Genomic DNA, 16349 nt, shown 5'->3' with positions numbered 1-16349 from the left:
GAGCCAGGTCCTAACTCTCTTCAATTCTGTGAAGGCTGAGAGAGGTAAGAACGCTGCAGAAGAAAGGTTTGAAAGTAGCCAGAGGTTCCTAAAGTTTAAGGAAAGATGCTGTCTCCCAAGACTTCAGAGTGCAAGGTAAAGCAGCAAATGCTCATATAGAAGCTACAAGTTATACAGAAGACATAGCTAAGACCATGAATGAAGTTGGCTTCATTGTACAGTAGATTTTCACTGTAGGTGAAATAGCCTTATACTGATAGAAGATACCATCTAGGACTTTCATGGCTAGAGAGGAAAAGTCAATGCCTGGCCTCAAAGCTTCAAAGGTCAGGCTGACTGTTGTTAGGGACTAACATAGCATGTGACTTTTAAGTGGAAGCCAGTACTCATTGACCATTCTGAAAATCTTAAGAGCCCTTAAAAATTATGCTAAATCTACTATGCCTGTGTTCTATAAATGGAGCAACCTGGATGACAGTGTATCTATTCACAACGTGGTTCAGTGAATATTTTAAACCCATTGTTGAGATCTGCTCAGAAAAAAAATTTATTTTTCAAAATTTCCCTAATTTTGCTCATCAACCATGTATCTGGTCAGCCAAGAGTGCTGATGGAGATGTACAATGAGATTTATGTTTTCATGTCTGCTAACATAGCATCCATTCTGCAGCTCATGGATCAAGAAGTCATTTTTCATTTTCATGTCTTTTTAAGAAATATATTTCATAAGGCTATAGTTGCCCATGTATAGTAATTCCAATGATGGATCTGGGTAAATTGAAAACCTTCTGGAAAGGATTTACCATTCTAGATGCCATTAAGAATATTCATGATTCATGGGAACAGATCAAAATATGAACATTGTTTTCTTTTAAGACGTAATACTATTGCACACTTCTACATGGTAGTATAAACAACTTCTATATGCACTGTGAAGCCAAAAGATTTGTGTGACTTAGCTTTATTGCAATAATCACTTTATTGCAGTGGTCTGGAACTGAACCCACTTTGCCTAGGTGTCATAATGATTAGAGGGAATATATAGCAGCACTTAGTACAGTGTCTGCAATATAGCAAGTCTTCCATTGCTGATAGCTATGACTGTTATTGATAATTGTTTTTTAATCTCTCATTCAGCTAACATACTAAACACTTGTTACATGTGCTGGGGAAGCATTGGTGAACAAAGTGAATGACGTTTCTATGATGATAACACATTACCTACTAATACATAAATCATAAGATACGGTATCAGTGAAGTGAAAGTCGCTGAGTCATGTCCAACTCTTTTCTACTCCGTGGACTACACAGTCCATGGACTTCTCCAGGCCAGAATACTAGAATACTGGAGTTGGTAGCCATTCCCTTCTCTAGGGGATCTTCCCTACCCAGGGATTGAACCCAGGTCTCCTGCATTGCAGGCAGATTCTTTACCAGCTGAGCCACCTTAGTATAATTTAGTAAATGACATTGAAGTTGAGGATGTGTTTTGGTACAGGTATGAAAGCTTACAGTTGATAACCCGTAATGTGTTAGTTTAAAAAGTGTCTTAGAAGAGAAATTGGTCAGCCTTAGAATTGTAGAGGAAAACACCAGAAGAATATCCCCAGCATCATCCAAGAAGGGAATTTTGTGAGCCAGGTCACCCATATTCCTAGGAGGTGAGGCAGCCAGCTGTTGCTAGAAGCAGGCCACTGAGATCATTTGTCACATTTCACTTGTGATGCAGCATGAGTTTCTAATCCACTCAATAGTTCTAATTTATTTTTTAATAAATAATTAGCCTTTTAAGGATTAAGTTCTTAAAATGTGGTACTTTACATAATGTGACTCCAGTTACCCAGTGAGTGAATGACTTTTGTGAGAGGTGATGAAGGTAGGGGATGGGCTTTGGAGTTAGAAGGGAGTTTATTTCCTTCTTTTCTTTATGAGCTATAAGGAATTGCATGAGTTACTTAGTGTCTAAAGTCCTCAGTTTCTCTGTGCTCCCTTTATAGCGATGTGACTAAGTGACTGGCCGTGGGACATGTTATTTATCTTCAGTTATTTGCAGTGTAAACTATAGTGAATTTTACTTATGCAGGGTGTTTATTTTCAGAATCGTCTAAAAGAAATTGAACAAAATCTCTCTAAAATAATGAGACTCGACAATGAAATTAAAGCTTTGGAAAGCCGAAAGAAGCAAATGGAAAAAGATAATAGTGAACTGGAACAGAAAATGGAAAAGGTTTGTGGTGGTGGAATTTTGTTCTTCTTCAGAATTTTGAGATTATGGTAATGAACCTCATTTGGTCCCATTTTGTCACTCGTTCCCAAACATAGACATCTTGATGTTTGTGTTACTTCCACGTTTATGTTAAAAGGAAGGATATTGAATAAGCTCTGATTCATATTTTGTACCTCAGTGTGATACCTTGTTATACTTTATTTTGGTTCTACACAGGTTTTTCAAGGGTCTGATGAGCAACTAAATGATTTATATCACAATCACCAGAGAACAGTAAGGGAGAAAGAAAGGAGATTGGTAGACTGTCAGCGTGAACTGGAAAAATTAAATAAAGAATCTAGGCTTCTCAATCAAGAAAAATCAGAACTACTTGTGGAACAGGGTAGGACAGTGTTTACTTGGTTTTTTTCCTGTGTTATAATATTATGCATTTTCTGTATGAACGATAAATCTCCAGGGAATTATGCCTTGTGAAAAAAGTCAGTCTCAAAAGATTATAAATCAGATGTTTCCATTTCATGTGACATTTTGAAACACTAAAATTTTAGAAATCTAGATTAGTGATTGCCAGGGTTACCCAGTAGGAGGAAGAATGGGAGGAGGGTTAGCATGATGGTGGTTTCATAATTATTTATTTATTTACTTTGGCTGTGCTGGGCCCTCAGGGCTGCACAGGCTTTTCTGTAGTTGCAGAGTGGAGACCACTCCCTAGTTGTGGTGCCTGGGCTTCTCATTGAGGTGGCTTCTCTTACTGTAGAGCATAGGCTCTAGGACATGTGGGCTCAATAGTTGCAGTTCCCGGGCTCTAGAGGACTGGCTCACTAGTTGTGGCACAGTTGCTTCACAGCTGTGGCTTAGTTGCTTCACAGCATGTGGGGGTCTTCCCAGATCAGGGATCAAACCCATGTCTCCTGCACTGGCAGGCTGATTCCCTACCACTGAGTCACTAGGGAAGCCCTGGTTATGGTTTTAAAAGAAGAGGGGTTCTTGTGGTATTTGAACTGTTCAATATCTTGACTGTCATGGTGAATGTAAGAACCAACACAGCTGATAAAATCATATAAAACTTAAACACACAGATACAGTTTAAACTGGGGAAATAGAAGATTGATGGATTGTATTAGTCTCATTATCCTTAATTTGATATACTATAGTTTCGCAGAATCACTAAAAGAGAACATTGTTTTTCTACTTAACAACAGGTCTGACATCAGATGTGTAGGTTTTTCCACACTAAGCAATTTTCCAGTTATCAGTGGACACCAGGTGTCCTGTAATTTCATTCATTTCTGACATTCCTGGTCCGAAATTAGCACAGACCCCACAGATTAAGGCTCAGTCCCATGAAACTGTCCCTCACTTTACTTCAGATGCTACTCCCAAGGCCCAGGTTGTCCAGCACCTGTACTTCTGACCAACTGGCTGTATAAATCAGGGTTTTCCACAACTGCTTTCTCAGGTTCAGTAATTTTCTGTAACTCTTCCTAGAACTCAGGGACACACTGTTACCAGGTTATTAAGAATAGAGCTCAGGAACAAACAGATGGAAGAGATGCATAGGGCAAGATATGGGAGAGGGACATTGAGCTTCTATGCCTTCTCCACATGTGTGACTTGCCCAGCACCTCAATGGAAGCTCTTTGAGTGTCATTGCTTAGGATTTTTATAAGTTGCATTAGGTAGGCCTGATTGATTAAGTCATTGGCCATTGGTGATTGAACTCAGACTTCAACCCCTCCTCAGAAATGAGAGGGGTGGATATTGAAACTTCGGACTCTCTAATCACATAGTTGGTTCCTCTGATGACCAAGTCCTATCCTCCAAGAGTCACCTCATTAGAATAAACTCAGGTAAAGTTGAAAAGGACTTACAATGAATAACCAAAGATACTTTTCTCACCCCTATCACTGGGAAATTCTAAGAGTTTTTTGGAGCTGGCTCGGATAGTAAAGCGTCTGCCTTCAATGCGGGAGACCCGGGCTCGATCCCTGGGTTGGGAAGATCTCCTGGAGAAAGAAATGGCAACCCACTCCAGTACTCTTGCCTGGAGAATCCCACAGATGGAGGAGCCCGGTAGGCTACAGTCCATGGGGTCGCAAAGAGTCAGACACGACTGAGAGACTTCACTCACTAACTCACTAGGTTGGGCATAGCTTTCCTTCCTTCTGAAAGAAGCAAGTGACTTTTAATTTCACGGCCGCAGTCACCATCCACAGTGATTCTGGAGCCGAAGAACAGAAAATCTGTCACTGCTTCCATTTTTTCCCAAATATGGATTTCTTACTGTATCTCAATAATATAGTTACCATTGGGGAAACTGAGCAAAGGATAGAAGAGATCTTGTTCTATTATTTTCTTTTACAATTGCATGTAATGTACAATTATTTCAATTTTTTTAAAAAAATCAACTGATAAAAGAATTACTATGATTATGTTTTTTAAAGGCCGTCTACAACTACAGGCAGATCGTCATCAGGAACATATGCAAGCTAGAGATTCATTAATTCAGTCTTTGGCAACACAGCTAGAATTGGATGGCTTTGAGCTCGGACCATTCAGTGAAAGACAGATAAAAAATTTTCACAAGCTTGTGAGAGAGAGGCAGGAAAAGGAATCAGAAACTGCCAGCCAACTGTTGGTAAATACTGTTATTTTCTTTTGTTTGTATCACATTGTCTAGTTGAATTGTTTTAATTTTTGGGTGGATCTTATTTTGTCATATTTTTGGATTAATGTTATTCATTAAAATTAGCTATGAGGTAAAATTAAAACCTTTATGGATGCAAACTCTGTAAACTTTATAATTGTAAAAGTACAAAGGAAATACAGACCTATGTTTCTTATTTGATTTTAGGTAAAAGTTCTTTTTAAAGTTAATTTTGGAGAAGTTTGCTCATAGTTAATAATAATCATCTCTGAATGATACTCATTACATTTTTTATGCCTTTCTGTATTTTCCTCAAATTATATTACTTTTGCATCAAAGAAACTTTTCCTTAGTGGTGTTTTTTTGTGAAAAATTAATGCTTATGCTTCTTACTATGTACTTAGAATGACTTCACACGAAAAGAGGCTCTGAAACAACAACAAATAGATGAGATAAGGGATAAGAAAACTGGACTGGGAAGAATAATTGAGCTAAAGTCAGAAATCCTAACTAAGAAGCAGAATGAGCTGAAAAATGTGAAGTACGAATTACAGCAGTTGGAAGGCTCTTCAGACAGGATTCTTGAACTGGACCAGGAGCTCACAAAAGCTGTAAGATACTCTGTGTAATCCAGTAATTTTAAGGTGTAAGATATTTGGAAGTAGCTTATCTTTTGCTAGTCCTAAGATTATGGCATTTTAATAAAAATGTCAACCTTGTCTGTCAGTCTCTGTAAAATGAATTTATTTGACTGTCTTAATCACCCATCTCTAATCCTGAAACCTGGTGTGCTGAAAATGAGAATCATCTAAGGAAGGTTTAAAAAAAATACTTAAGCTTAGATCTTAAAACTTCCAAATAAAAGTCCCTTGAGAGTGGGATGTGGAAATGTGTGTTCAAAACAGAACTGGGTGATTCTTACAAGTATGTTAGTTGAAAACCACTTGTCTCAGCTTAAAAAAAGTAGTATTTTCCCTCTAGGTTCCACACACTGTAGATATTATGATTAAATATTGATTAGATATATGATTATTGCCATGTTACCACTTTTTCTGTGGTAGAAAGTTCCTTGGCCCACTTCTTCCTTTGGTGAATTTCCAAAATTTCTTCTCCATTCCTGATCTGTTCTCTTCCCTCATGTCTCTGTTAGCAAAATAAGCATCCTAAAACTTGGTAAGTCCCCCCTTTAGGTCCCATCTTGAAAATTTAAGTTGTTTTTTTTTTTTTTTTTTTTTTGCTCCCAAACTTAACTGATAGCGTATATTTTTGTCAGTTTAACCCTTGATCACAATATTGGTCTGTTGTGATGGAAAGATACTAGATACTGGTCAGGGACCACATCACATTTTCTGTATGCTAGGCAGTGTGTGGTGAGTTACATACTTCCTTGATAAATGCTTAATTATTCACTGAAGAGTCACTGAACTGTATACTTAGGCATATTTTTCTTAATTTTGCACTAATTTTCATTTTCACTCCTGTTTGACTATTGTAGATTTATTTACTAAGTCTCTACTCTTATAGTAAGGTAACTTTGTAAGATATTTCTTAAAAAGTTTATTCCTTCTGTTTTTCTGTTGTTGAATAAAATCAAACTAATATTTTGACCATTCTGAGGAGTAGCTGATTTCTAATACACTCTGCCATCATTTTAACCCAAAACGTATAAACCTGTTCATTTGTTTGAATTATCAATAAGGAGCGTGAGCTAAGCAAGGCTGAGAAAAACAGCAATGTAGAAACTCTAAAAACAGAAGTAATAAGCCTTCAAAATGAGAAAGCAGACCTAGACAGGACCCTGCGTAAGTTGGACCAGGAGATGGAGCAGCTAAACCATCACACAGCAGCACGCACCCAGATGGAGATGCTCAACAAAGACAAAGTATGACCTTCTGTTTATTCTAATTATACTCTCTGGTGTTTAAAACAGTTTATCTTACATTCATAGTTGTTATACTATGAAGTATTTAGTTGGTATTGGCTTTATATTTTAAGGGTTAAGTGAGCTTTATGCTCTATAAAATAGACTTTCAGGCTTAAAAACTGTACTCTAATTACAAAAAATAACAGTACAAAAGTGTTTACACAAACACACACATACATTTCTATTAATTTTTATCATATATCATACAGAAATTTTGATCTTCTCAAGTGACTCAGTGGTAAAGAATCTGCCTTCCAGTGCAGGAGGCTCAAGAGACTCAGGTTTGATCCCTGGGTCAGGAAGATCACCTGGAGAAGGGAATGGCAGTCTATTCCAGTGTTCTTCCATGGAGACTTCCATGGACAGAGGAGCCTGGCAGGCTAAAGTCCATGGGGTCACAGAAAGTCAGACATGGCTGAGAGATTGAGCATACACGTACAGAAGTTTTAATTTTTGTGTCATCAGACCTGTTATTCTTTCCTCTGATACTGTAAGAAATTTTCGAGAGCTCCCTGGTGGCCAAGTATTATTGGCAGTTTCACTCCCATGGTCCAGGTTCAGTCCTTGGTGAGGTAACTGAGATATCCCACAAGCTGCATAGCACAGCCAAAATTAAAAATATTTTTTTTTCTTTTTCTCCTTGCATTTTCGGTTTTATTTTTAAGCCTAGAACTGTAATCAATCTAAAATTTGGTTTTATTCTTTATGTAATGTGGAGATACTGAGTTTTATTTTTAAAAGATTTTTTTTTTCCCTTTAGGCTGACAAAGATGAACAAATCAGAAAAATAAAATACAGGCATAGTGATGAATTAACTTCGTTGTTAGGATATTTTCCCAACAAAAAACAGCTTGAAGACTGGCTTCATAGTAAATCAAAAGAAATTAACCAGACTAGGGACAGACTTGCCAAGTTGAAGTAAGTAGTTATAACACTTAAAGATGTAATAGAAGTCTCTTATGTCTTGCTTTCATTTTTAATTGTTTTGAAATCGTTTATTATCATTAAATGGTATGTCTTATTAATTGAATTTGATTCTCCTGTATTTTACAAATTAAGTAAAATGGCAACAGTGATTTGAGCTTCTTGTTCCTTAAAAGTTTGCAGAACTAAGAGAAAGAATTAAAATATTCCTGTGTAAAAAGTGAGACTTGAAAATACAAAACTCCTAAAAGGTACTGTGGGGACAAGTTTCGTTATCTTGAAATTGGCAATGATTTCTTGGTTATGACCCCAAAAGTACAGGCAGCAGAAGCAAAGCTAGACAGTTGGGACTACATCATACTTAAAAACTGCTGCACAACAGAGGGTAAAGGCAATCCACATAATGGGAGAAAACGTTTGCAAATGATGTATCTGTTTAGGTGTGGAGGTTGTTGTTCAGTCACTTAAGTCATGTTCAACTCTTTGCAGTTTCATGGACTGCAGCATGCCAGGGTTCCCTGTCCTTCACTATCTCCCGGACTTTGCTCAAACTCATGTCCATGGAGTTGGTGATGCCATCCAACCATGTCATCCTCTGTTGCCCCTCCTCCTGCCCTCAGTCTTTCGCTGCATCAGGGTCTTTTCCAGTGAGTTGCTCTTTGCATCAGGTGGCCAGAGTATTGGAGCTTCAGTTTCAGCATCAGTCCTTCCAGTGAATATTCAAGGTTGATTTCCTTTAGGTCTGACTGGTTTGATCTCCTTGCTGTCCAAGGGACTCTTCAAGAGTTTTCTCTAGCGCCACATTTCAAAAGCATCAGTTCTTCAGCACTCATCCTTCTTTATGGTCCAACTCTCACCCATACATGACTGTTGGAAAAATTATAAAATGAAATGATGAAAGTCAATCAGTTGTGTCCGAATCTTTGCAACCCCATGGAGTAGCCTGCCAGGCTCCTCTGTCCTTGGAATTCTCCAGGCAGGAATACTAGAGTGGGTTTGTCATTCCCTTCTCCAGGGGATCTTCTCAACCCATGAATTAAACCTGGATCTCCTGCACTGCAGGCAGATTGTTTACTGTCTGAGCCACCAGGGAAAAACCAGTTTTGACTGTATGGACCTTTGTTGGCAAAGTGATGTCACTGCTTTTTAATACATTGTCTAGGTGACGATACCATCATGATTATCTGGATCATTAAGACCTGTTTTTGTAGTTCTTCTGTGTATTCTAGTCACCTCTTCTGCTTCTGTTAGGACCTTGCTGTTTCTGTCCTTTATTATGCCCACCTTTGCCTGAAATGGTCACTTGGTATCTCTGGTTTCCTTAAAGAAATCTGTAATTTTTCCCATTCTATTGTTTCCCTTTATTTATTTGCATTGTTCACCTAAGAAGGCTTTCTTATCTCTCCTTGATACTCTCTAGAACTCTGCATTCAGTTGAAAATATCTTTCCCTTTCTCCTTTGCCTTTCGTTTCTCTTTTCTCGGCTATATGTAAGGCCTCCTCAGACAACCATTTTGGCTCCTTGCATTTCTTGTTCGCATTTCTTGTTCTTTGGGATAGTTTTGGTAACCGCTAGTGTTACAAACCTCCATCCATAGTTCTTCAGGGACTCTGTCCACCAGATCTAATCTCTTGAATCTATTTGTCATCTCCACTGTATAATCATAATGGATTTGATTTAGGTCATACCTGAATAGTCTAGTGGTTTTCCCTGCTTTCTGGATTTTGCAATAAGGAGTTCATGATCTGAGTCACAGTCAGCTCCAGGTCTGGTTTTTGCTGACTGTATGGAGCTTCTCCATCTTCACCTGCAAAGGATGTAATCAATCTGACTTTGGTATTGACCATCTGGTGATGTCCATGTGTATAGTCATCTTTTGTGCTGTTGGAAGATGGTGTTTGCTATGACCAGTGTGTTCTCTAGGCAAAACTCCATTATTTTTTGCCCTGCTTCATTTTGTACTCCAAGGCCAAACTTGCTTGTTACTCCAGGTGTCTCCTGACTTCCTAGTTTTGCATTCCAATCCCCTATGAAGAAAAGGACATCTCTTTTGGTTTTAGTTCTAGAAGGTCTTATGGGTCTTCACAGAACTGTATGACTTCAGTTTCTTTGGCATTAGAGGTTGGGGCACAGACTTGGATTATAGTGACCTTGAATGGTTTGCCTTGGAAACCAAGATCATTCTGTTTCTTTTGAGATTGCACCCAAGTACTGCACTGATGCAAAGAGCTGACTCATTGGAAAAGACCCTGATGCTAGGAAAGATTGAGGGCATGAAGAGAAGGGGGCAACAGAGGATGAGATGGTTGGATGGCATCATCGACTCGATGGACATGAGTGTGAGCAAACTCACACTCATGAGAGTGTGAGAGAGATGGTGAAGGACAGGGAAGCCTGGCATGCTGCAGTCCATGGAGTTGCAAAGAGTCAGATACAACTAAGCAACTGAACACCAACATCAACTGCATTTTGGACTCTCTTGTTGACTATGAGGGCTGCTCCATTTCTTCTAAGGGATTCTTGCCCACAGTAGTAGATATAACAGTCATCTGAGTTAAATTTGCTCATTCCTATCCATTTTACTTCACTGTTTCCTAAAGTGTCGACATTCACTCTTGCCATCTCCTGCTTGACCACATCCAATTTACCTTGATTCATGAACCTAACATTCCAGGTTCCTATGCAGTATTGTTCTTAGCTGCATCAGACTTTACTTTTACCACCAGTTACATCCACAACTGAGCGTCATTTCCACTTTGACCCAGCCTCTTCATTCTTTCTAGAGCTATTTCTTCACTATTTCCCGATAGCATATTGGACCCCTACCAACCTGGTGGGCTCATCTTCCAGTGTCATATCTTTTTGCCTTTTCCATGAACAATATGAACAATAAATATAACAGTTAGGGGTTAATATCCAGAATATATAAAGAACTCCTACAATTTGGTAATGAAAAAACAAATACCCAGATTAAAAAATGTCAAAGGACTTGAGCAATTTCTCCAATAGATATACAACTAGCCAACAAGCATATAAAAAGATACTCAGAATCGCTAATCATTAAGGAAATGCAAATCAAAACCATGGTGATATATCACTCCATACCGGTTAGGATGACAGTTATCAAAACAATAGGGAGTACAGTAGTGTGTTACAATAACCTAGAATAGAAAATGAAAGAGTGATATGCGTATAACAGAATCACTTTGCTGTGCAGCTAACACTAACACACTGCAAATCAACTATACTTCAGTTAAATAAAATAAGTTTTTAAAAAACCCAGAAAACAAGTGTTGAGGATGTTGAGAAATTGGAGCTCTGTGCACTGTTCATGGGAATGTAAAATGGTGCAGTTACCGTAGAAAACCTTGGAGGTTCTTCGAAAATTAGGAAAAGAATAACCAGATGATTGGGCAGTTGCACTTGTGGGTATATATTCAAATGAAAACATGATCTCAAGGAAATATTTGTTAGTCCATGTTCACTGCAGCATTATTCACGATAGCCAACAGGTGGAAGCAACCTGAATGCTTATTGATGGATGAATAGATAAATAAAATTTGATAATGTATAATGGAATATTATTTATCTTTGTAAAAGAAGGAAATTCTTCTGTGTGCTGATGAACCTTGAGGATCTTAAGTGAAGTATACTAGTCACAAAAAGTACTACATGGTTCCACTTACATGAAGTATTCAAAGTTGTCAAACTCTTAGATACAGAAAGTATATATATTGGAGGTTCAGAGTAGCCAGAGGATGAGGGCGGGGTGGGGTGGGGTGTGTTGTTCAGTGGGTATAGAGTTCAGTTTTGTAAGATGAAAAAGCTTTAGAGATCTGTTACACAAAAATGTGCATACAGTTAACACCACCGTGCCGTACAATTTTAAATGGCTAAGGTGTTAAATTTTGTTTTTTCCACAGTTTAAAAACAGTGATCAATTTTTTTTGAAATATCACCTTGAGTGGTGTTTAGATAGGAGGGTGAAAAATCCTACACATTTTTGAGGAAGATGGTGAATTTGGCCATGTTAAATTTGTATTTCTTGTGGAAATGTCTGTTAGGGAATAAAATATTAGAGTTTGAGGTTTAGTAGATTGGAAGTTGTCGCTTTGCAGATGATATTGGCCTCAGTAGTACATGTCAACTTGGAGTTATTGAAAGAGAAGAGAAAGAATTGTAGTCAGATTCCTGGAAAACCCAGCATTTAAACTGTTGGCAGGCAGAGGAAGAGGAGCAAGAGAACCAAGTGCCCAGGGAGCCAGGGTGAGAGCAAGAGGGGAGTGTTGTCTGGTTTGCCTTGAGAAACTGTTCTTCCAAGGAGGATCCCAAATGTATGTGCTGCTGTTAAAATAGTGACCTTAATGAGCATGCTCAATGGCTAGGATGGTGAAAGCATCATCTGCATGTTATTTTTTTCCAAACTTTTGCTGCAACTCACAATGGAAAGTATCAAGATGAGGCATGTGTGCACTCATGCGTATTTATCTGAAACAGATTTCTTAAAATAGTGCCAATACTAACTACACTCAGTCCACTCCAGTATATTCTACATAATATGTTCAGTTTTTCAAAATATGCTGAATATGATACATTAAATTGATTACATGGCTTACCTAATGTATCAAAACCTGTAAATCAAAAACCCCTGATTTGTATGGGCATGGAGGCTGGCTAGGATGATATTTAAGAGTTGGAGTGAAAATTAATTGTACTAGTGAGCAAAGTCTTTGATGAATGAGAGGGAATGAGTGATCAGGTTGTAAAAATTAGTTTGGCCAAGATGTTTGGTTTTTCCTCTAAGGTGGTTCTGGTAGCACTAGTTGTCTTTAACTTCATTCAGAGCAGTTTTGTTAGATTGTAGTATGACAGCTGTCCCGTCAGCATGCTTTTTAAAATAAATAAATAAATAAAACATCCCCAAATTGGTGAATTTTGTGTAGCCATTTTAGTATTGAAGATGAAAGAGAAAAGCAACATTTTCACATATTATGCTTTGTTATTTCAAGAAAAGTAAAAATGCAACTGAAACACAAAAAAAGATTTGTGCCATATATAAAGAAGGTACTCTGGTTGAAAACAGTCAGTGTTATGCCATATGGGATGTAGCTGCCATACTCAAAATATCCACATCAAGCTCTGAAAATCATTTGTACCAGCTTGGTTGTGTTAATTGATTTGATGTTTGGCTTCCACATAAATTGAGTGAAAAAAACCTTCTTGACCATATTTCCACATGCATTTCTCTACTTAAACATAACAAAAAGTTCCATTTTTAAAAGAAATTGTGACAGGCAATGAAGAGTGGATACTGTACAATAATGTGGAATGGAAGAGATTGTGGGTCAAGGAAAGTGAACACCACCAACCACATACCAAAGACCAGTCTTCATCCAAAGAAGTTGATATTGTGTATATGGTGGGATTGGAAGTGAGTCCTCTACTATTAACTCTTTCCAAAAAACCAAACAATTCCAACAAGTACAGCTGCAAATCAGACCAACTGAAATTCTCTTAATGGAAAAAATTTCAGTTCTTTGGAAGACCATAAAAGGCACCTGGAACAACTAGTTCTTTGCTCAAAACAATAAAGTTTTTGGAAGATGGAATTATGAGTTGCCTAGAAAATGGCAGAAGGTAGTGGAACAAAACAGTGAATACATTGTTCAGTAAAGTTCTTGGTGAAAAATGAAAAATGTCTTTTATTTTTACTTTAAAACCAAAAGAACCTTTTGGCCAACTCATTGGATGACAGCAACAGAGAGGGAACAAAGGAAAAATGTTTTACTGGAGGAATGGACGTACAGTTTTGAAAGGGTTCACACAGAGTTAAGTGAATGCTCTCCTTTTTTCTAATCTCCCTCCAGTTGATCTGTGAACATATTCTCCTTGCTAAGGTTCTTAGTGCAAGATCTAAGACCACGATCCCGCCTCAGATTCGGTCTTTTCACATTTTTCTGGGAGCAGGTGTCTGGCCGGAGTGAGTCGGTGTACTATAGGAGGAGAGTGCAGGCAGCAGTGGACTGTTGCCATGACTTCTAAAAAAGAAACGGCACCTGGTCACAGCAGACTTTTGTCGTATTTTCTGGCAGAGTTTATCTTGTATCTGCCTTCACACTTTGAACTCATTTCTCATATTTTGAAATTGTAATCTATTTTCTTATTTTAGCAAGGAACTAGCTTCAGCTGAGCAAAATAAAAATCACATAAATATTGAGCTAAAAAGGAAGGAAGAGCAGTTGTCCAGCTATGAAGACAAACTGTTTGATGTCTGTGGCAGCCAGGATTTTGAAAGTGACTTGGACAGACTTAAAGAAGAAATTGAAAAATCGTCAAAACAACGAGGTAAGTTACCATCTTTATATTATCAGGGCATTTTCATGTTTTTGAATTTTTGTTCACAGGTAGCTATTAAGGATGGGAGATTTAAAAACTTGGTGCTGGAGCCCAGTGGCTCAAGTTTCAGTTCTGGTTCTACAACCTACTTGGTTTATAACTTTGGACAGATTATTGAAACTTTTTATACTTCAGATTCATTACCTGAGGACATAATTGCCTCAGGATGTTGGGAAGGAGTAAATGAGATTATAGTGTCTGGCACGTAACAAGCTCTATAAAGTTTTGTTATACTTTTTGTGTTAACCAGAAAATATATAAATCTGAATGTATTACACCCTTGAGAAGATTTAAATGTCAGAATTTTTATTTCTTTCATAGTGTGTTTATAAAGCAAGAAGAGTATCATGTATTTACAGAAAAGGATAGAAATATATTAACAAAACCATATTTTATATGCATCTCACTGAGAATATATATATATATATATATATATATATATCTGTTTTTTAAATAGCCATGTTGGCTGGAGCTACGGCAGTTTATTCCCAGTTCATTACTCAGTTGACGGATGAAAACCAGTCATGTTGCCCTGTCTGTCAGAGAGGTTTTCAGACAGAAGCTGAATTACAAGAAGTCATCAGTGATTTGCAGTCCAAGCTGAGGCTTGCTCCAGATAAGCTCAAGTCGACAGAATCGGAGTTAAAGAAAAAAGAAAAGCGGCGTGATGAAATGCTGGGACTAGTGCCCATGAGGTGAGAATAGCAGTTTCCCGTTACCGTGCCTGCACAGCAAGATACCTGTCTACCTCCTAGCATAGGCTGGGTATTCAGTAAGCAAGAGTTGAATGAATAAAGGTTAAAGTCAGGAATCTAAGCCAGTATGTTCCTCTCCTGTTAATTTATGTGATAAGAAAGAATTGTTTTGTTTCAAAATAAGTTTGTTTCTTAAACTACTCACAGGATGGATACATTCTTTACTCTGTGTGAGCGTGTGTGTGTGTTTCATTCCTGAGACTTGGGTTGAGGGCAGAAATTTTTAAATTTTCAGACTCTTGGCTGATGTGTCACTTTCTAAACCCAGCAAAAGAATTAAAGTACTGGAAAGCCCCCCCTTAAGAGACAAATCTTAAACTATACTTACGTTTTTCTCATTTCCAGAAAGAATGAATTACAGATGATTTCTATTGTTTATTTTTCCCTCTCTTCTATAAGAAATCCAGATGATGGTCTATTTATACATAAAATCAAGTCAGAGAGTATGTGAAGATTGCCTTGGTATTTCCCAGAACACAGAGCAAAAAATGGTCACAGAGACCAATAAGACATGACCTTCATGGAGCTGATGATCTTTGTAAGAAAAAAAGCGCTCATAATTAAATGTAGAAAGCTAGACTTCATAAAGAACTTAATTGGTTCAAACGAATGCATTAGTTAGGAAGAAAGAAGCCAGTGGACTACAGAATGAGTAGAATTTTGAGGGAAGGAGGAGGAATGTAAAGCACAGAAAAGTTGATTTGATTCATTTAAGAGAAGGAAAGGGAAGAGGGAAATTAGACCAGTGTGTATATAGGACAGGGAAGAGTGAGACATGTGGTGCAGTAGAAACATTATCTGGAGTTTGAAAACCTACTTGTAGTGACTGATTCCCATAAGTAGGGAAGACAGAGCTGCATTATGTTCATTCCTAGTTAGTCTTTTAGGTGATGGGGAGCCATCCTCAGGGATTTATTTAAAAATGTGTTTTAGGAAAATTAATCTAATGTTCAGTTCAGTCGCCCAGTCATGTCCGACTCTTTGCGACCCCATGAATCGCAGCACGCCAGGCCTCCCTGTCCATCACCAACTCCCGGAGTTCACTCAAACTCATGTCCATTGAGTCGGTGATGCCATCCAGCCATCTCATCCTCTGTCGTCCCCTTCTCCTGCCCCCAATCCCTTCCAGCATCAGAGTCTTTTCCAGTGAGTCAGCTCTTCTCAAGAGGTGGCCAAAGTACTGGAGTTTCAGCTTCAGCATCAGTCCTTCCAAAGAACACCCAGGACTGATCTCCTTTAGAATGGACTGGTTGGATCTCCTTGCAGTCCAAGGGACTCTCAAGAGTCTCCAGCACCACAGTTCAAAAGCATCAATTCTTCGGTGCTCAGCTTTCTTCACAGTCCAACTCTCACATCCATACATGACCACTGGAAAAACCATAGCCTTGACTAGACGGACCTTTGTTGGCAAAGTAACGTCTCTGCTTTTGAATGTGCTATCTAGGTTGGTCATAATTTTCCTTCCAAGAAGTAAG

At 38.2% G+C, this 16349-nt stretch overlaps 1 protein-coding gene across 1 annotated transcript in view; it reads left to right on the top strand.

The window, feature by feature from the left end:
* Window positions 1-16349, top strand: part of RAD50 (RAD50 double strand break repair protein) — a 114071-nt gene that overhangs the window by 52735 nt on the left and 44987 nt on the right. Inside the window, exons 6-13 of the mRNA XM_052643726.1 lie at window positions 2099-2227; window positions 2444-2609; window positions 4672-4865; window positions 5279-5485; window positions 6574-6756; window positions 7559-7716; window positions 13893-14068; window positions 14577-14814. Of these exons, the coding sequence (XP_052499686.1) occupies window positions 2099-2227; window positions 2444-2609; window positions 4672-4865; window positions 5279-5485; window positions 6574-6756; window positions 7559-7716; window positions 13893-14068; window positions 14577-14814 (1451 nt within the window). The remainder of the gene's footprint in view (window positions 1-2098; window positions 2228-2443; window positions 2610-4671; window positions 4866-5278; window positions 5486-6573; window positions 6757-7558; window positions 7717-13892; window positions 14069-14576; window positions 14815-16349) is intronic.

Source organism: Budorcas taxicolor, chromosome 7 (assembly GCF_023091745.1).
Source record: "Budorcas taxicolor isolate Tak-1 chromosome 7, Takin1.1, whole genome shotgun sequence".
Classification (NCBI taxonomy): Eukaryota; Metazoa; Chordata; class Mammalia; order Artiodactyla; family Bovidae; genus Budorcas; species Budorcas taxicolor.
The sequence above is the reverse complement of the archived record's forward strand: the minus strand, read 5'-3'. Positions and strand labels throughout refer to the sequence as shown.